This window comes from Argentina anserina, chromosome 4, assembly GCF_933775445.1.
Source record: "Argentina anserina chromosome 4, drPotAnse1.1, whole genome shotgun sequence".
Taxonomy (NCBI): Eukaryota; Viridiplantae; Streptophyta; class Magnoliopsida; order Rosales; family Rosaceae; genus Argentina; species Argentina anserina.
The window spans coordinates 3,877,314-3,898,200 of NC_065875.1; the positions used below are offsets into that span (position 1 = coordinate 3,877,314).

Genomic DNA, 20,887 nt, shown 5'->3' on the forward strand with positions numbered 1-20,887 from the left:
AATTTTGTCTAGGTAGTATTTGTATCTCATTGTGGTGCTGCTCTGTCCTATTGAATTGTTCCCATCAGTATAGGATACTTAGCCTTAAGAAACTGAACATAATTTTAACCAACATGTAAATGCTGAAAACTATGATAAAATTAAGAATTCCAGAAATAAAACAAAAGGCATCCTGTTGGTCTCTCTTGCATGTTTGCTTCTTTGGTTCTCCTATTTTGACACAGAAGCCGGCTTAGTTTTAATGGATGAATTTCTTTTTAATCTCAAAACTGATAATCAAGTTTTTTATATAATGTATTTTGTAACTTTGATATGCAGTTGTAGAATATATCTGGCAGTTATGTACACCAGTTCAGTATCCTGATAGCATCATACTGTCGTCTCCTGCTGTCTAACACTAGTTTTACTTGTTTATTGTTGTGCAGAAATTATTGTTACAATTTTAAAGAGCCTTATAGATCTTTTGTTGATTTTACTGGCTATGCAGGCAGATAATGTCAAATTGGCAGTTGGATCTGCTGTTTGGGTAGAGGATCCTGAGGTAGCTTGGATAGATGGAGAAGTAGTCGGAGTTAATGGTGAAGAGGTCGAAATTAACTGTACATCAGGGAAAACAGTAAGTTCTGCTCTAGTGGAGCTATCATTGCTTATGATTGGAGAAGGATGTTTTCTCAATTTTTTCCCTCTTGCAGTGGCCTATTTCATCACTTAATGTAGTTTGATACAACTCTTTGCAGCCCCTAAGTAATGTTCTTACATTTGTTTTTATCAAGACACATGAATTCCTCGGGATTTTCAATCTGCATTAAGTAGGTTACAAAACTTAAAGCACCAGATCTGGATGTAAGTAATCCTTAAAAAGTTTCTGTACGAAAGTTGATCATGAAATCATCACCTATTACTAATTCAAACAAATGGGGTATGTTGGTGTTTTTGAGTTCTTTTCATTGATTATGTGGAATTAAAATTGAACTTAATAGTTTTAAGGTTTATTTCTTTGTCATTGTGTACATGTATAACTTGAAATCTAGTGCCCGGTTGACCCCATATCAGTGATACTGTGATAATCGTATGGCCATTTAACTTCCTCTTTCAATTTTAACGTAGGTTGTGGCCAAAATATCCAATGTTCACCCAAAGGATCCAGAGTTTCCTGAACATGGTGTAGACGATATGACAAAGTTGGCTTATCTGCATGAACCAGGGGTTCTGCAGAACTTGAGCTGTCGATATAATTTAAATGAAATATATGTGAGTCATCTTCAAGATACACACCACTTATCTCTTTTAACACGTTCAAGAGAGATTGGGGTGCTTGTCTTGTTCTTGTAAATTCATTTCTACAAAACCAGCATTCCTTTTCCCACTTTATTGTTCTTATTTGAAACCATGAAATCATTTTCTATATTCAGTTATTAATTTAATTTATTAGTGATTATTCATAGAAGCAGTGTAACTAGAACGATGGCGGACACAGCTAACCTCTCATATGGTGTTTTCAGACTTACACAGGTAGTATATTGATAGCAGTAAACCCTTTCCAGAGACTACCTCATTTATATGATAATTCCATGATGAAAAAGTATAGAGGAGTGGCTTTAGGTGAACTGAACCCACATCCTTTTGCTATCGCTGATTCTGCATACAGGTAATTTGCAAACATCACTTTTGCTTTCATTGGTTCAGTGCGAGTTAAAACTGATAAGAAAATATTTAATCCAGGCAGATGATTAATGAGGGAATAAGCCAGGCAATTTTGGTCAGTGGAGAAAGTGGCGCTGGAAAAACAGAAAGTACAAAGATGCTTATGCAATATCTTGCCTATATGGGTGGAAGATCTGCATCGGAAGGGCGGTCTGTAGAGCAACAAGTCTTAGAGGTAACCAGTTTATTATTAGCTGTCCAACTGAGTAGCACATTCAGGTCTCTTTTTGTATCTAGGATGTCACTTGTTCAAATGGGACTTTGTTTTGGAAGTGACTTGTCCTAGTGATTTTTTCTTTCACTTATTGATCTATCTGATGGCAGTCCAACCCTGTTCTTGAAGCGTTTGGTAATGCAAAGACTGTCAGAAATAATAATTCAAGGTGAGAATATCTGTTCTCTTTTCTTCTATCGATGTAAATTTGTTTTATTTGTTCAAATTTTTGGGTATAAACCCTTTCTGAGATACGCAACCATACTACAGAATGCGAATGCTTTGAGTTACAGTAGAAGTCAAAATTGAATGTGTGTATTTAATCATTTATATTTTAAAAACTTGCATAAGTTTTTCCCTTAATCAAGTTCAATATGATTGCAGTCGGTTTGGTAAGTTCGTTGAGCTTCAGTTTGATAAAAGGGGAAGAATCTCAGGAGCCGCCATCAGGACTTATTTATTGGAAAGGTCACGCGTTTGTCAAGTATCTGATCCTGAGAGAAATTACCATTGCTTTTACATGCTCTGTGCTGCACCGAAAGAGGTAAGTGGAACTTAGTTATCCATACGAGTGATTGTACATTTGTATTTACAATTTGGTATTCTGTTCCAATAACTGATATGTTCATCTCTAGCTGAAATTTGTATTTTAGATAACCAGAAAGACCACTAAATGATAAATTATCGTAATTTTTCAACTGCTTATCATTCTTAAACTAATTTTTTTTTTATGATTGTAAGAACTGTACCATGTGTCCTGTGTGCATGCTCAGATGCAAACAGACATTGGTCAATGCATGGTAGTACACATCAGGATCAACGGTGTAAATGAGAGATAATAAAGCCTAAGAACAGTTGATAATCTATTTGACACAGAGAGCTTTTGATAAGAGTTTCTCTAATTTGCATGCTTTATCGTGTCAAACTCAGGATGTTGAGAGGTACAAATTGGGAAATCCAAAATCATTTCATTATTTAAATCAGTCAAACTGCTATAAGCTGGATGGCGTGGATGATTCTAAGGAGTACCTCACAACTAGGAAAGCTATGGATGTTGTTGGGATCAGCCAAGATGAGCAGGTATATAACTTAATAGCTTTCAAATACTAATATTCTCAATTAGAGCCTTATTAATACCGCGGTTTCAGGATGCCATATTTCGAGTAGTAGCTGCCGTACTCCATTTAGGCAATATTGAGTTTGCGAAGGGTGCAGAGGCTGATTCTTCTGAACCAAAGGATGACAGATCTTGGTCCCATCTCAAAACAGTTGCTGAACTCCTCAAGTTTGTGACCAGTGTATTATTTTCAATACTAACATATGAAACTTGATGTCAACATTGATGCTAATGTGTAACCTACAACATCTTTTAGGTGTGATGAGAAATCACTTGAGGATTCTCTTTGCAAACGTGTCATGGTAACGCGTGATGAGACCATAACAAAATGGTTAGATCCAGGCACTGCAGCCACCAATAGAGATGCTTTGGCCAAAATTGTTTATTCAAGATTATTTGATTGGTAGGTTTCGGTAATTTCTTTTTGTGATAAGTTTGAGCTTCAATCGATACTAATTGTTCATCAATCCGAATATAAAAATCAGCACTGATGTTCTAACTTTGTAAACTGATCACTGAAGGCTTGTGAACAAGATTAATAACTCCATTGGTCAAGATCCAGATTCGAAACATTTGATTGGAGTTCTGGATATTTATGGATTTGAGAGTTTCAAGACAAACAGGTGCTTAGCCGGTACGCTTTTGTTTTCATCGTTTAGAGATTAAATTTTTGTAGAGGATATCGTTCTATTTGTCACATGGGTATAATATATAAACCGTTAACTATCTTGTGCCTCTTTGATGTCATTTGACCCATGCAATTGCCTTTGTAATCAGAAATTTGATGATGGTATCTCTTCTGATTCTATGGAAAAACACTTTTTATTAAGGGGTTTTCAAATGGTTTCAATCTTTTAGGTTTTACACATTACCTGCAAGCACCTTTTCCCTTTGTTAATTGATAGGTCATTTTAGTTGCTTTTATTATATTCTTGAGTTTGCCTCCTGATGTGTGTAATTTCAATATTGTTAATTGTGCAGCTTTGAGCAATTTTGTATCAATTTGACAAATGAAAAATTGCAGCAACATTTTAACCAGGTATGGAAAATAAATACATGATGTGCATTCTTTGGTTGTCTTGGGTCTTCCAGACTTTTTATGATTTAACTGTGAACATTCTGCTTAACAGCATGTGTTCAAGATGGAACAAGAAGAATATACTAAAGAAGAAATTGATTGGAGTTACATAGAGTTCATAGATAATCAGGATATTCTTGATCTCATTGAAAAGGTATGCAAGTTTCTCACCTCCTGTAACGACCCCAAAATTTCAAGCATAAAAACTCAAAATTTTAAAGTCGTGAAACACTAAAACAATCTCAATGAATCGAAATCATTTTAAATGCCACAGCGAATCATTACTGAGTTCTCAATACAACTCAGACAAACCAATTATTACAAACCAAATTTATAATTCAATATTACATAAAAATGGAAATGTAATAATTCTCACAATCCCTCACAAAACCCACAAATAAATCCTCACAAGTTCTCACACAAACCGCAATAGAAACCTCACAACTAGCAGGATAATGAACAACTTTGAGTCTCCGGAGTCGTCTCTCAATTTCCACTAATCAACACCTGCAGAATTATCCCCTACACCATCGAATTGGTGCACCGGGATTGTAAACACAAACCCGGTAAGCTTATAGCTCCTACGAGTAAAATGAAAGTATAACTCACATATCAATATATACGAAAATCCACAAATCAACAAATAAAAATGCACTCATGAGTCAATGGACGGCCCATCTGGTTGTCCCAAAAATATATGAAATGAAAGTGCTTATGAGAAATCGGGCAACCCTTCTGGTTACCTAAATACATTTATAATACAGGTACTAATGAATGCTGGTACACATCTGTTACCCCTCACGTAATACACCGCCGATATTAGGTAACCTCCTGCTACCCAAGATCCAAAAATATGAGTACTCATGAGCCGATAACCACCTGTTACCTCACATGCAGTACTCCGGCTGACAGACTAGAGCTCTAACTGTATCGTAACTTTCGCCTGGCCAAAGGCTAGGTTCCGACATGCCAAACACGTACAATAATCACACCTCATATTGTACAAAAATCAAGTCCGAAGACAATTTAACATTTTAACAATCTCCATGTTAAAATCACATACAATAATCACACCTCATATTGTACAAATCAAAATCACATGCTCGATATATAAATCTCGTCATCGAAATGACATATTCACAATGAATTCATGACAATATATAATATAGCAACCTATATATATATGTACTTATTTACCATTTATACAAATATATATATATATATATATATATATATATATATATATTCCACTATATCATATACATGTCGTATTTCAATATTTAAAACTCTTGCAAAAATTTTGAAATTACCGCAAGGGTAGATTCGTAAATATGTGAGATTTTACTCACCTTATCAACTCGAGCGTAATTCCACAATTTCCGAAGATAATTCATTTCCTTGATTTATTGATCACCTTGAAAAGATAAGAAAAGAATTTAGAAACGTTTCGTAAACCTTTAAATGCCGAAACAGTAATAATCTGTTATTGTTCAGCAATTTCTGGTTTTACGAATTTGCTGTTCACTGAGTACTATTCACATATTTACTATTCATGTATTACTGTACAAATACACATCCATTGCGTATTTATGTATGAGTACATACTATTTACGTATTTCTGTATGTATAAATATTATTTAAATGTACATACTGTCTCAGTAAATAATAATTACTGAATTATCATTCCAAAATTACTTTTTTTACATTTACTGAATGTAATTTACATTTACATTTACATTTATCGTACGTAAAATAAAATTTACATTTACCGTACGTAAATCACCTTTTTACATTCACCGTCGTAAAAATAAAGTTTACCATTTACTGTTGAAATTACTGTGCATGCGCCGCCGCACGTGGCGGCGCATGGGGTGCACGCGCCACCTCCGGTAGGCCGCGCATGGGGCCCACACGCTGACACCACCAACGGCGCGTATCACGCCACCGCCGCCCCATTTCTCTTCCTTTCTCCTCCCTCTTCTCCTCCACGGCCTCACGCCACCTCATACTCCCTCCACGCACCCACACGCGCCGCCTAAGGCGGCGGTAACCCCTCCTCGTCCGATCTACTCCAATCTTCCACAAATCCATCCAAAAACACAACAACAACATCACAACAACTCGATTCAATCAACCCTTACCTTGTTTGAGCCGTGGGGAGCACCGGAGAGGCGCCGGAGTGGCTAGGCAGCGGCGGAGGAAATCTGCAGAAGCTTGGCGACGTCCTAGCGACTTCACGACGACGGGGCACGGGCTGGCGAGCTGGACGGTGGCTGTGGGAGTCCTTGCGACGACGTTGAGCTGTGCGGTGCACGTCACGGAGGCCCGGAGGGCGGCGGATCAACGAGGAGGATTTTTCAGAGGGAGAGAAGGAAAATCGGGGAGAGAGAGCTGAGGGAGGCGGGTGAGAGGTGAGAGAGTGTGGTTTCCAGAAATGGAAACCCTAATCACAAAAATGCCCTTTTTATACTCGTTTCCAAAATCAGAAACTAACTTCCGACGTTAATAACTTTCACGTACGACCTCCGATTCGAACGCGTGAAGCGTCCACGAACTCGTATCGACGAGCTCTACAATTTTCGTGAAGGAAGTTTTTGCAACCGAGTGATGGAATAAAAGTTGATATATTCGTTCGGAAACGTAACGTTTTTCTAATTAAATGTTCCGAGAACGTTTCCGTTTCCGTTTTGTAAAGTCGCAAACAATCAAATTCATTTTAATCGAATTTCACAACTTTTATAGAATTCAAATCAAACCAAATATTGTTTTGAAAAATAGGGTTATTACACCTCCTTTTTATATCCGTCAAGGTCTTCTTCTTTTTTTCGCAAACTTAAGTATTGAAAATGATAAGCAGTTTATTTGTGATTAATTTTACCTACAATTTATATATAGTTATTCTGTGCACAACAAGTTCTTTATGGTATTCTGCATTTCTTGTGAGAGGAAAATTGGTCATGGATATACTATTTTTTTCCCTAGTGTGGTAATCTTGTATATACATACTTTTTAGTGGAACACGAATGAATTTGTCTATTCTTCACCGAATGCACGTAGGCTTTCTGTTGGGGATTCTTGTTGTTGGATTAGTTTGTTTTTGCTTGGTGAATTTCTTATCCATATTCTTTTATACTCTCCTATCTCTGGTCATTTAAGCTGTTGTTTTTATTGAAAAACACAAAAAGAGTGAAAAAGATAGTGGCTTTCTGTGTGAACCTTCCTGTGTCAAGGGCTGCTACTATTATTCTTTTTTCCATCAAATGCTGTTCTACTGATCAATAAGATTCATGATATAAAGGTTTATCTTTCTGATTTATGGTTTTCGATCATCTTCAGAAACCTGGTGGCATCATTGCTCTTCTAGATGAGGCTTGGTAAGCAATCGAATATAAAGTTTCATGTGTTACCCCTCCCTCCCTCTCCCATATTCCCTCCCGAGTTTGAAGGCATTAACCAGTTAAGTATTTGGATTATGACTACATTAAGTTTGTGACAAAGCTCTTGATACTTTTTGTAGCATGTTCCCAAGATCTACACATGAGACGTTTTCACAGAAGCTTTATCAAACTTTTAAGGACCATAAACGTTTTAGAAAGCCAAAGTTGTCACCCACTGACTTCACCATATGTCATTATGCTGGTGATGTAAGTTTTATATTTAAGAATTCATATAACTATGCTGGTTATGTAATATGTATATCAGCAAGAAATTGCTAAATAATTGTTTCATTGGTAACTTTTGTTTTCAGGTTACGTATCAAACAGAGTACTTCATAGATAAGAACAAAGATTATGTTGTTGCTGAGCATCAAGCGCTCCTGAGTGCATCAGACTGCCCTTTTGTTTCGGGCTTGTTCCCTCCTTTACCAGAAGATTCTGCTAAGTCATCAAAATTCTCATCAATAGGTTCTCAATTCAAGGTCCCTTTCTATTCTAAGTTTCTCAATATGCATATTTAAAGTGATTTTTTTTATGTTGTTTTACTTTTTATTTATGTGGTCTTTTTGTACAGCAACAACTGCAATCTTTGCTCGAAACACTAAGTTCCATTGAGCCTCACTACATACGTTGTGTGAAGCCAAACAATCAACTTAAGCCAGCCATTTTTGAGAATAATAATGTTTTGAATCAGCTTAGCTGTGGGGTAAGCTTATTATCGCAGTCCATTCATTACTATTGACCATACCAGTTACATACATAAAATCAACAGAATTTGTATTAATTTTTATCATATTGCAGGGAGTTATGGAGGCAATTAGGATTAGTTGTGCTGGATTTCCCACTAGAAAGACATTCGCTGAATTTGCCTCTCGTTTTGGCATCCTCGCACCTGAGGTTCTAAAAGGAAGGTAGTTCCATCTCTCTCTCTCTCTCTCTCTGTAATATCGGGAATGTGACGCTAATATATTGCAGCAACTATCAATGAATTACATGTGCACCGTCTATCTCTCAGTATATATCATGTTCTGCAACAAATGGTTACGCACTGACCTCACAAAAATAAATGCACTATTATTGTGGAAGAGATGTAAATTAGTATGCAGAATCAACTATATTAGGTTTGTAGAGTTGTTGTTTCCTAAATAGCATCTGGATTCTATGGCTACCCAGAAATACGTGTTTTTGAAAAGCATATGAGGGTTGGGAGGACTTATGGGATAAAAAATGATTTTGTCTATCACCTTAAGATTCAGTATCTTTTAGTCTCGTGATCTATCTGGCAAAGTGATTAAGAGCAGCTGTTCTAATTATGGCATAAGGTTCTTGTTGTTTTAATTAATGTATTATATGATTATATCTAGTATAGCTTTCATATTGTACTGCACTACTGTTCAAGGGGGTAACTTGTCTGCTGAGATTGTACTGTTGCTTGATCTTATAATGGGTGAAAGAGTAACTATACATGTACAAGGGACCCATCTGAATTATGGAGAACCTGTAACTATACACGTATCAGTTCTTTAGCATTAGGTTTCTTCTTTTTAATGTGCTTTATTTTTTTTTTCTATTAATTTTTTTCTGTTTGTGTTAAAAAGAAGTCCTATTAACCACCCTAATTCTTTATTTTTTTAGTTTGGATGAGGTCGCCGCATGCCAGAAGCTCTTACAGAAGGTTAACCTCCAGGGATATCAGGTACTTAGACTAGTTCTCCTTTTTCACGAATATATGGTATTTATCTTCTTTATGAATAAACAATTTGTATAATTGAAAGTACATGTGTTCTCTGCATATACATATATATATATATATATATATAAGAATTTTCAGGTGGCGGACATCCGTACCTTACGTAAGGTACGGATTCGCCGATTCAGGCGACGACAGGGTGCAACGGTGAGGCGGACTACGACAGCCGCATTCCCCATCTCTCGGTGGTCCTATCTGTGCCGGTCAGAGCTTCATCGGCAACCCACGGCGGTCAGAATCGCGAAATCGCGGTAATCTGCCCAAAAACTTGATTTTTGCAGATTCCGGCTGTCGTGGGTTGCCGATAAAAATACGGTCGACACCGACGGGATCCCAGGGAGGTGAGTAGTGCAACTGTGTTGGTCCGCCGCGCCATTGCAGCCTACTGTTGCCGGAATTGGGACGTCAACATGGTGCAGACGTCCGCACCTGAAGAGCTATATATATATATATAGTAGGATTTTCAGGTGTGGACGTCCGTACCTTACGTTAGGTACGGATTCGCCAATTCCGGCGACGAAAAGCCGCAACGGCGGGGTGGACCACGACATCTGCACTCCCCACCTCCCGGCGGTCCTGTCTGTGTCGGTCGGAGCTCCATCGGCGACCGAAATAATCGCCGGAATCTGCCCAGAAACTTGATTTTTGCAGATTCCTCCGCCGTGAGTCTCCGATAGAGCTCCGACCGGCACAGACGGGATCGCCGGGAGATGGGTAGTGCAACTGTGCTGATCTGCCGCGCCATTGTAACCTGCCGTCGCCGGAATCAGGACTTCCGCACCTGAAACGCCCTATATATATGTATATGTATTATTACTCAAATGGAAGCGGTTTCTTGCTATATTTTCTTATTGCATTCTAGTGTTTCAGCAATTTGAAAATGCACTAGTATGCAGAAACCAAGTTGCTTTTTACTGCAGAACTTTATATGTTCCTAACTTACACCCTTTGTCGGATCTAAGGGAAAGATTTTTACGTTTATTTTGTAGATTGGCAAAACGAAAGTGTTTCTCAGAGCTGGCCAGATGGCAGAACTAGATGCTTATCGAGCTGAGGTCTTAGGAAAATCGGCACGTGTTATCCAGAATAAGATACGCTCATATGTGTGTCGTAAAGTATATATCCGGTTGCGGTTGTCTGCCATTGAAATCCAAGCCGTGTGTAGAGGTACAAAGTATTTCACTTAAAACTTGTTGATGAATTAGCACAAAAGCAAGTAACAAACACTGCATGTTTTGAGCTGATTCCAGGACACGTTGGACGGCATCGATATGAAAACTTGAGAAGGGAAGTTGCTTCTGTGAAGATCCAGAAATACGGTCGCAGATATGTTCAAAAGAATGCTTATAGAAGTGCATGGTCTTCAGCTGTGTCTATTCAAACTGCTATGCGCGGTTGGGCTGCTCATAATGAGCTTATATTCAGGAGGAGAACAACAGCTGCAGTTGTTATACAGGTGCAGATTACATGTTTGTTTATTATAGCACCACTGATAGCTGATTTTTAGGGGCTCCATTATTGTTTTTTGTTTTGCATGCAAAATCAGGTAAACATGTTATGAAGAAATGTTAAGATGGCCATTGATTAGTGATAAGTGATACTAACCAAGTTTCCACCTTTGTACTAACCCCTTTCAGAATGTTGATTAATGCCGCAAAAAAAAAAAGAATAAAGGGGAAAATCATTGTACAAACCCTTATTTGAACACTGAAGATTTAGCCCTTCAAAAGATACTGTAGAATTCATTGGCCTATTGTTACTAATTTTTGTGTCGTTTACACCACTGCTTCATGTGTCAACTACAGAGTCAAGGACGGCAATACTTGGGTCGTACTCGATATTTGAATATGAAAAAAGTAGCACTCGCCACACAATGTGCCATAAGACAAGAAGCTGCTCGCAAGATGCTGCTGAAGCTTAGAATGGTGTGTTTCTTCTTCTTTTTTTGTTTTCATTCTCACTTCTCTTCTATATTCAGATGTAAGCTCCCACATCTTTTATCCCTTGTTGACATGCTTGTCAGTTTGATTTCCAATTGGCAAGTATTCACTCAAATCTGATTGTGAACGTTTAAAGCCAGATAGGATCTCGTTTGTTGCTGTTTAGTTCACAACTTAGAACAACTCAAGACCAGTCTTTCCAATTATAGAGCCTTTTAAGAAATGTATTTATCTTGTGTAAGTATACAACTGGTGTTGGGTTCATTTAAAGAAAAAAAATACACACAAAACCTCAGCAAGTGTTCTGCTTCAACTCTCTCTCTCTCTCTCTCTCTCTCTACACACACACACAGAGAAGCAGCCGTGCGCGGTCCTCCCCAATATTATCTGTTTGTGTGTGTGCCAGAGCAAATTGCCAGATAAAATTTACATTTTCATGTTTTTGTTCCAACCTGCATTCTGTTTTCTTCTACTCTATGGTTACATGGTTTCCAAGGAAGAGCATATGCAGTCTGAGTGTCCGACCATCATATTTTTGAATAGTTGTTAAATATCAATATTTAATTTTATAGGAGGCAAAAGAAACTGGTGCTCTCCAAGAAGCAAAAACTAAGTTGGAAAAGGAAGTTGAAGAGCTAAAAACGGAAAATACAAAACTGCAGTCTGCTTTAGAGGAGATGGAACTCAAATTGCAGGCTGCGTCAAAAGGTGGTGAAGCTCCTGTTATGCAGGAGGTTTCAGTAGTTGATCATGAAATGATCAAGAAGCTTACTGCTGAGAATGAGCAGCTCAAGGTAGATGTGCTGAAACTCTTGCAAGCATACGTTTCTTCTACATAAATTCGACATTGAGTTTTGACTGTTTGATATTGCAATTAAGTATGTGCTTTTAGATTTTACCTTTATTTTAAAATATTAAGCTGGCTAAGATCTATTGCAGGCTTTGTTAAATTCAACTGATCTATCTCAAGAAACTCAACCACCAAGTACAAAAGAAGGTGAACCTGCAACGACAAGAGCTGAACAAGCTCCTGTGGGACATCCAGTTGCTGGTGATCAGACGTCCAACAACCTTGCTTCTGAGAATGAGAAGCTGAAGGTAAATGTCCTTAATCTGTATGCAACTTTTTCTAAAGAATGCTTTCTGATATATAACTATATAAGCAAAATTCTATGGTTGCATTCCTGAGTATTCTCTGTTAGTTTTTCCTTCATATCTATTTGAGTTGGCTTTGATTCTTGCAGGCGTTGGTAAATTCACTGGAGAAGAAGATTGAGGAAACAAGCAGGCTTAGTGAAGAAAGATTGAATCAGGCTACAGTGGCAGAGTCTAAGATAATTGAATTGAAGACTACCATGCAGAGGTCCTTAATTAAATCTTCACTTCTGTCATATAGACTAGGAGGCATTGTTGATATCAATTCTTCTAATTACTATAATCAGATTAGCCTTTTAATATTTACTTTGGCGATCTTCAGACTCGAGGAGAAACTCTCTGACATTCAAACCGAGGACCGAGTTTTACGGCAGCATTCGTTGCGCATGTCACCTTCTCAAAAGACATCTGAACAGTTAGCAGCCGCAACAGCTCAGGTAGACATGGCATAGTTTGTTTCACACATTGGTCATTTTAAGAACATTCATTTGAGATTTAATTTCTCCCCCCTATAATATATGCAGGTTGATGGTCAACATGTAAGTTAATGTTACAAAGCAAGAGTGGTTTACAATTTTTTAATTCACTGTTCTATCTTTGATCATAAAGTGAGGGTTTTACATTATATAGGAACCATCAAAAAAATTTGGCTCAGAGTCTTTCAGGAGATCGCAAATTGAAAGGCAACATGTATGTTTTTTTTTTTTGGACTTAAATTAAGCTTTCATTATTTTCTTTTTTCATGGAACTGTTTTTCTTTACTATTTCTGCATATGCTGCAGGAGAGTGTTGATGCTCTGATGAAATGTGTAACAAGTGATGATCTGGGATTCAGTGAAGGAAAGCCAGTTGCAGCAATTACTATATACAAATGTCTTGTTCACTGGAAGTCATTTGAAGCCGAAAAAACTAGTGTATTTGACCGGCTTATTCAGATAATTGGCTCAGCAATAGAGGTATACTAACTTTCTTTTTTAATCTTATTTTATCATATGACCAGTAATTTAAATAATGTATCTTAAGAATCTTACGAAGAACTGTTATATATGTTTGTGTATGTCAATTACTTATTTCGTATTTTGTTGGAAGTTGAGCATGGCAACTAATAAAAGGTTATTTGTTAGTATACTTGGTGAAAATCTTGTCCACCCCTGTTTGTAATATGTGTATTGCAAGGCTGTGTTGCAATTTAGATCAAAATTCCCTGCAATGGATTTTGGAACTTGAGTTTGATAGTGTAGGCTTTTTGCAGGACCAGGATAACAGAACTCATATGGCTTATTGGCTATCTAATACATCCATATTGCTGTACCTTCTCCAACGAAGTTTCAGAACTTCAAAAAAGCCTCCTATTCCGACATCATTTTTTGGAAGGATGGCCTCGGTAATAACAAATTTCATTTATCTCAAGTTTCGAAAATAGTCCTTTTGATCGTTCATCTAATATGTATCTGTTTTACTGTGAATGATGTAATTTGATGTTCATGGTTAATAGGGATTTCGATCTTCTTCTGCCAATCTTTCTGTTGGTGATTCTGATCTTGTGCGCCTGGTTGAAGCCAAGTATCCAGCTTTGCTTTTCAAGCAGCAACTTACAGCATATGTAGAAAAGATATATGGAATTATCCGAGACAATTTGAAGAAGGAATTATTTCTTCAGCTTTCTTCTTGTGTGCAGGTACAATCTATTTTTTAAATTTTGCTATTGGGTGTTTTACAAAACTTGTCACTTTCTTATAACTCTGGTTATTGCTTTCTGAATCTTTCAGATGACTTTAGCTAAACTTGCTTGATATTTTTTATAAACAATAGGCCATTTTTCTACATTATAGTGTAGAAACATTCCTTCCATGTTATTTTGATGAGATCTATGATTCGATTCCACAAGTCTGTGAAGGTGCAAGTTACGGTTCTTTGGCTAATATTCTAAATCAAGTATTGAGAATGATTATTTATATACTTTACATATGTTTAAGTTATTTTGTATTTTGATGATGGTTAATGTTAAACCAACTCAGCCAATTGTAATCAAATGAGGCATTTCATAAGTACTAATGACATGCTTTATTATTAGGCCCCCAAAACATCAAAAGATAGTGATGTGAAACCACCAGAAGGGTCCGACAGTAATTCTTCAGCTAATCCTTGGAATGCTGTTGTTGCGAGTCTTGATGGCTTTCTCTCTACAATGAAAGAAAATTGTGTACGAGATTTTACGTTCTACAATTTTATATTATCCTTTTGTGATATGTACTGATATGATTGTCAATCCTGTTTCAGGTGCCTCAAGTTCTCGTGCAGAAGATACTTACTCAAAATTTCTCATATATCAATGTACAGATTTTCAATAGGTGAGGTGCTGTACTGTCTTTATCAACAACATATTATAATGAATGACGGGGTTAACTAGTGGCTGCCTTGTCGTTCAATTTGTGCTACAGCCTCCTCCTTCAGAAAGAGTTCTGCACATTCAGCAACGGGCATTATGTGAAGAATGGGTTAGCTGAGTTGGAACTGTGGTGTAACCTAGCAAAGGAAGAGGTACTCTTTCATGCATTCTCATCATCAAAAAAGGGCTAGTTTTCAGTAATCTACTACCTAGCTGTCGGCGTTGAATATAGCACTTGTTGTTTCTATGTGATTTGTTACAATCAATTTTATTTGATGTTTCATCTCACTGCAGTATGCTGGCTCATCATGGGATGAACTCAAATATCTTAGGCAGGCTGTAGGATTCCTGGTATGTTTCTTCAGTTGTGTTTTCATGGTTCTTATTGCTAGATTTTGTAGTTAAACTAGAAGGATTCCAGACTATGGACCTTGTCAATTTGAATTAGTCTTAGAAAAGCATCAATATTCTGAAACCGTTTTGCGCAATTGATAGTATTAAAGCTTAAAACTCTTATATTATTCACCTTAATTTAATTAATAGCTAGTTATTTAGTCTGAGTACTCGTTTCTTCTCTGCAGGTGCTGCATGAAAAGTCTAGAATCTCCTACGATGAACTCACAAATGACCTGTGCCCTGTAAGCTTTTTTGTCTGTAAAACCAGCTGTTGATATGTATTTTAGCATGGATAAAATGTAAAACCCAAGATTGTTTGTGACTGAGATCATCTTGTTCATGGTGATCCTTAGTCTTCTATATATCTTTTCACATGCCAAATATACTTGATTATTGATATCGCTTATGGTGGCCTATATTTATCGTTCTGTCTCCAGGTCTTGAGTGTTCAGCAGCTTCATAGAATATGTACGTTGTTTTGGGATGATGTTGACAATGAACCAAGTGTATCCCCTGATGTGAGTTGCTTGAGAAATGTGAATTTGTCTTCAAACTTCTTAGTTCAATAGTGTGACACAGTGAATGTCCTATTATTCTGTAGGTCATTTCCAGCATGAGTTTCCTAATGACAGATGATTCCAGCAATGATGATAGCAACAATTATTCGTTGGATGATACTTCAAGGTTAGAGTTCCTTCTCTCTTCTTAAGGAAAATAAACTAGTCTTTGAACTCCCTCTAATTATCGTTTATGGATGCAGCATTCCCTATTCAGTTGATGATCTATCTAGTACCATGCGCGACCAGACATTTCCAGATATAAAACCTCCTGCCGAGCTTTTGGAGAATTCAGCCTTCCAATTTTTACAAGAGTAAGGCTGCTATATCTATACAGTTCACTTTTTCTCACCGTGCCTGGTGCACATTTTGGCAATGAGTCAACCGAAACTCCAACTCTTTCAACTCCATTGGCATTTCTGTGCTGCACATCCGGTTCAAAATTCCCCCCTCTGCACGTGTCTTTCTCGCAACGCTGATTCTCCTGGGTGTAATATTGCTCTGCAATTAGATTTGTAAAATTAATCTAGGCTGGTTCAGAGACGTAGAGGGGCAGGGATAAATAGTTTCACAGTTGGAGGTTACAAAATTTTGTTCGTTCTCTTCTTGTAACCGGTCACTTGGGACCAGCAATCGTTATAGGGATGGTAGGAGCGAGGGAGAATATTGTGCAGCATTGTATGGGAGGAGCCGATCTTATGATTACTGCTCCAGGCCCTGTACTCCATCTCTGTACAAAGTAGTTGAATATACTACCACAGATCAAGGTAAATAATATTTAGTCCATTTGCTTATACGATTTCAGCAAACATGTTGCAGAGCTTCTTTTTTGGTTCTATTGAATTTTTCGCTGGTTCTACAACACCTACATATTCTGCAATGAACCGCATTTTTCAGGATTCTGTCTTTATTTATGTTATTTTCTATTGTGAGGTTCTATTGTCATACTGGATGAGCAGGTGTACATTTTTTCAGATCAAAACGGTTTACTCCTCTTCTCAACCTTTGAGGTCATATTTATGTTTCTTAACAAGTTATATATCAATCTGATGTGTGTACGATTACTCAATCTGCTTTCCATTGCGTTGTGTTAGGAGGATGTTAGCTCAACAACTTCTTAACTTATGCAATTGTTAGCTCAACAACTTCACTTATGCAATTGCTAGCTCAACAACTTCTTGACTTATGGACATATTGTATTTATGTAGTTATAGTAATTGACTTTTGTGTTAAGTGTTCATATTAAATAGGTCTTCTATAAATGTATGATATGAACTTGTATGAATCAGAATCATCTATTATATCTGATTTGGTATCAGAGCATATCCAAAAGGATTTGTTGTTTCCTTCTTCTTCTTCTTTTTTCAAGTAAAACCTCATTCTTAGGATTTCTTGTTTCAAATCAGTGGTGTACGTCTGGCGTTGGTGTTTTGTCAGACGGTGTTGAAGGTCTCGATATTGCTCTGTGAAGTTCGGCAGTGTTCTCCGAGCAGGTCATCCGACATCTGTGTCTCAGGTCGTCGTTGAGGCCCATAGTCGAAGCCTCCGGATCGTTCGGCTCATTTCTCAAAAGCTTCCAGGCTGTCGAGCAAGCACCGTTGTGCAATCGTCATCGTCCCCTTGGAAGAAATCAATCCGACCTGGATGCAGCCTTCAACGACCAAATTCTCATATTCTGACACGATTTCAGTGTTCAACCAGTTTTCAGTGCATTTACACCGCCACTGCAGATTCACTTGTTTTCTCCCTGTCAGTGCAAGTGCATTGATAGTGCAAGTTCACATGTTTTCTCCATGTTAGTGCAAGTGCACCGATAGTGCAGGTTCACCTATTTTCTCTTTGTCAATGCAAGTGCACCAATAGTGAAGGTTCACCTAAAGCAAGTTGTTATCGTTATTTTCCGCCCCATCACTACTGATCTGTTGATTGTTTTTTTTACAATGGGTTCTGGAACAGAAGAAAATTGTCAGGCCAATGATGTTCAGAAGTTTGAAGTATCTGTCAAGAATTCTGAAAGTAGTTCCTTTAGGGGTGTCAAACTCAATGAAACCAATTTCCGTAAATGTGGTGATAAGATTGGTATGGCTTTAAATATTTCTATCTTTGTTGATACTAATACATGGATTATCGATTATGGTGCTTCAGATCATATGACTTATGACAAATCTTATTTTACTGTATTATCATCTTCACCATTATCTTATGTTACTAATGCTAATGGTGCGGCATTCCATGTGTTAGGAAAATGGTCAATTCATATTACTCCCACAATAGAACTTCATAATGTGTTATATGTACCCGTTTTATCTCATCATTTTATATCTGTCTCACAACTGAATATTGAAGTCAAGGACTAAAAAATCGAAATTACCGTCAATATTTCGGCGATAATTTCGATTTTTCGGGGTAGAGATATATTCTTCACATACCATAGTAATTTCGATCAATATTTTGGAAATTTCCATGATATATTGCGATATTTTGGATATATCCGCAATATAATCACTCATTCCGCCACGTGTCGCCACCATAAATTACAACTCAAATATGCATTTGAGGGGAATTGAACCGTGGTCATTCCTTTGCAAGCAAAGATGTATAGCCAACTCTACCAAGCAAAATTATTGTTCTATATGGCTATTTTTAATATATATTTCATTCTATGTTTCAAATAGAATTCAAATAAAACCTAACTTATTGTTGAGGGGAATCGAACCATGTTCACCTCATTAGAAAATGAATCACTTAGCCAACTCTACTAAGTCAATTTGTGTATATTTTGACACTTTATAATATATATTGTATGTGTAATAAATTTGATAAACAAAAAAAATTGGTTATATGTCCAATCACAACTAACTTTATCACATTATTTACCTACAATTCAATTTTTAACTACTTTTCAAATTAAAACTTTAAAACACTATAAATACATTAGGATGTTAGTCCTTAGTTGCACACTTGCACAGTTGCACCACTACTCAACTCTATTCTATTTCAAGTTCTAAATATATTAACATCAAATTCCAAATATATTAGTGAGTGAGGCTTTGTTGATATTCTCTTTTCTTCCTTGTTGGTAAGTATATTAATATTATTAAGTTCTAGTTTATATTTTTTTAGTCGATTATAATAATAATTTTTTTTTTTTACGTTCATGTCAAATATATCCTACATCATACAGGAGATTAATAAATTAAGTGAAAACACATGGATACAATCTGATGAGCAATCTTCACAAAGATATGGTTATGCTCAAAGTCGAGGAATGCTTGATCCTAACGGGAACTACCAGTACCAAAACCCACAGTCAATCACTAATAACCCTTATGGTTGGCATATAAGTCAATACATGCAAAATTACAAAATGGATGTATCATTTAATGACTATTCTTCACAATATACTCAGGGCTCTACCCAAGGAGATGATGAAGACGGTGAAAATTTTGTACCTTATAGATCCTCTATGTGGTTCTAAATTAGTCATGTAATTTCATATTTTTATATCATATGTATATAAGGCGTGATGGCCTAGCCTCCCTTTGGGTTTCCAGCCATTAAAAATTAATTAAAGTAAATTTTTAATAATTCTCGACGATTGTTTTACCTTAAATTACTATAACTCATTATAGACTAATAGTTATATAATAATTTCTTATGAAATATAGTAGATAATTGATCAAATAAACATCTCCCAAAATTTCATTCAAAATTTCCATGTTTTTATTTAAATTTCCATCAATTTACTCAATTATTTTTTTAAATCGATATTTTCCCGAAATTTCCGTTAATATTTCCAATTTTTGGACCCTCAATATTTCTGTTCTCGTCGATATTTTAGTCCTTGACTGAAGCTAAATGTTATGTGACCTTTTTTCTCATGTATTTTAGTCCTTGACTGAAGCTAAATGCTCTGTGACATTTTTTCTCATGTATGTGATACTTCATTGTAACGACCCTAAAATTTCGACCCTAAAAACTCAAAATTTCAAAGTCGTTAGAACACCAAAACAATCTCAACGAATCGAAATCATTTTTAATGCACAACGGATCATCACTGAGTTCTCGATTCAACTCAGAAAACCAATTATTACAAACCAAATTATAATTCAGCATTACATAAAATGGAAATGTAATATTCCTCACAATCTCTCACAAAACTCACACACAATTCTGAAATGAAAACTACACCACAAGCAGGATAACGGATAACTTCGAGACTCCGAAGTCGTCTCTCAATCACCACTAGTCAACACCTGCAGAATTATCCCCTACACCATCGAATTGGTGCACCGGGATTGTAAACACAAACCCGATAAGCTTATAGCTCGTATGAGTAAAATGAAAATATAATTTGCATATCAATATATACGAAAAAATCACAATCAACAAATATAAATGTCCTCATGAGTCAATGGACGGCCCATCTGGTTGTCCCAAAAATAAATGAAATGAAAGTGATCATGAGAAATCGGGCAACCCTGCTGGTTACTCAAAAACATTTATAATACGGGTACTAATGAACGCTGGTAAACATCTGCTACCCCTCATGTAGTACACCGCCGATATTGGGTAACCACCCGCTACCCAACATCCAAAACAATCTGAGTACTCATGAGCCGATAACCACCCATTACCTCACATGCAGTACTCCGGCAGACAGACTAGAGCTCTAACTGTATCATAACTTTCGCCCGGCCAAAGGCTAGGTTCCGACTTGCCAAACACGTACAATAATCTCACATCATATTGTACAAAAATCAAGTCCGAGGACAAATCAACATTTTAACAATCTCCATGTTAAAATTCTCGTACAATAATCTCACATCATATTGTACAAATCAAAATCACATGCTCGATAAAATCTTGTCATCGAAATGACTTCATCACGATAAAATTATAACAGTACATTATATAGCAAACTATATATATATATATGTACTTATTTACCATTTAAACAATATATATATATATAACCCACTATATCATATACATGTCATAATTCCTAAACACGTCCGAAGACAAAACGTTTAACAAACACATATTCAAATCACGTACAATAATCACACCTCATATTGTACAAATTAATTCAGATGCTCGTCATATAATTCTCGTCATCGAAATGACTAATTCCAATGAATTCATAACAG

At 36.6% G+C, this 20,887-nt stretch overlaps 1 protein-coding gene across 2 annotated transcripts; it reads left to right on the forward strand.

Annotated features, from left to right (window-relative positions):
* The first annotated feature begins 481 nt into the window (after positions 1-481).
* On the forward strand, positions 482-16,141 carry LOC126790163 (myosin-6-like). 2 transcript variants are annotated; one of them, XM_050516315.1, is made up of 36 exons: positions 482-616; positions 1,108-1,251; positions 1,503-1,648; positions 1,723-1,879; positions 2,029-2,087; positions 2,303-2,462; positions 2,849-2,998; positions 3,067-3,203; positions 3,292-3,438; positions 3,557-3,658; positions 4,017-4,074; positions 4,166-4,267; positions 7,450-7,487; positions 7,631-7,757; positions 7,862-8,032; positions 8,125-8,256; positions 8,352-8,461; positions 9,186-9,246; positions 10,290-10,467; positions 10,551-10,756; positions 11,106-11,225; positions 11,813-12,034; positions 12,485-12,603; positions 12,718-12,841; positions 13,026-13,085; positions 13,178-13,351; positions 13,648-13,779; positions 13,891-14,073; positions 14,470-14,598; positions 14,676-14,746; positions 14,837-14,936; positions 15,079-15,135; positions 15,366-15,422; positions 15,618-15,698; positions 15,782-15,864; positions 15,941-16,141. In XM_050516315.1, exons 1-36 carry the CDS (start codon positions 482-484, stop codon positions 16,053-16,055), a joined length of 4,347 nt encoding a protein of 1,448 aa, XP_050372272.1. In that variant the 3' UTR covers positions 16,056-16,141. The 2 variants fall into 2 exon arrangements, with proteins under 2 accessions (XP_050372272.1, XP_050372273.1); XM_050516316.1 differs by having other exon boundaries at positions 12,718-12,832.
* The last annotated feature ends 4,746 nt before the right edge of the window (positions 16,142-20,887 follow it).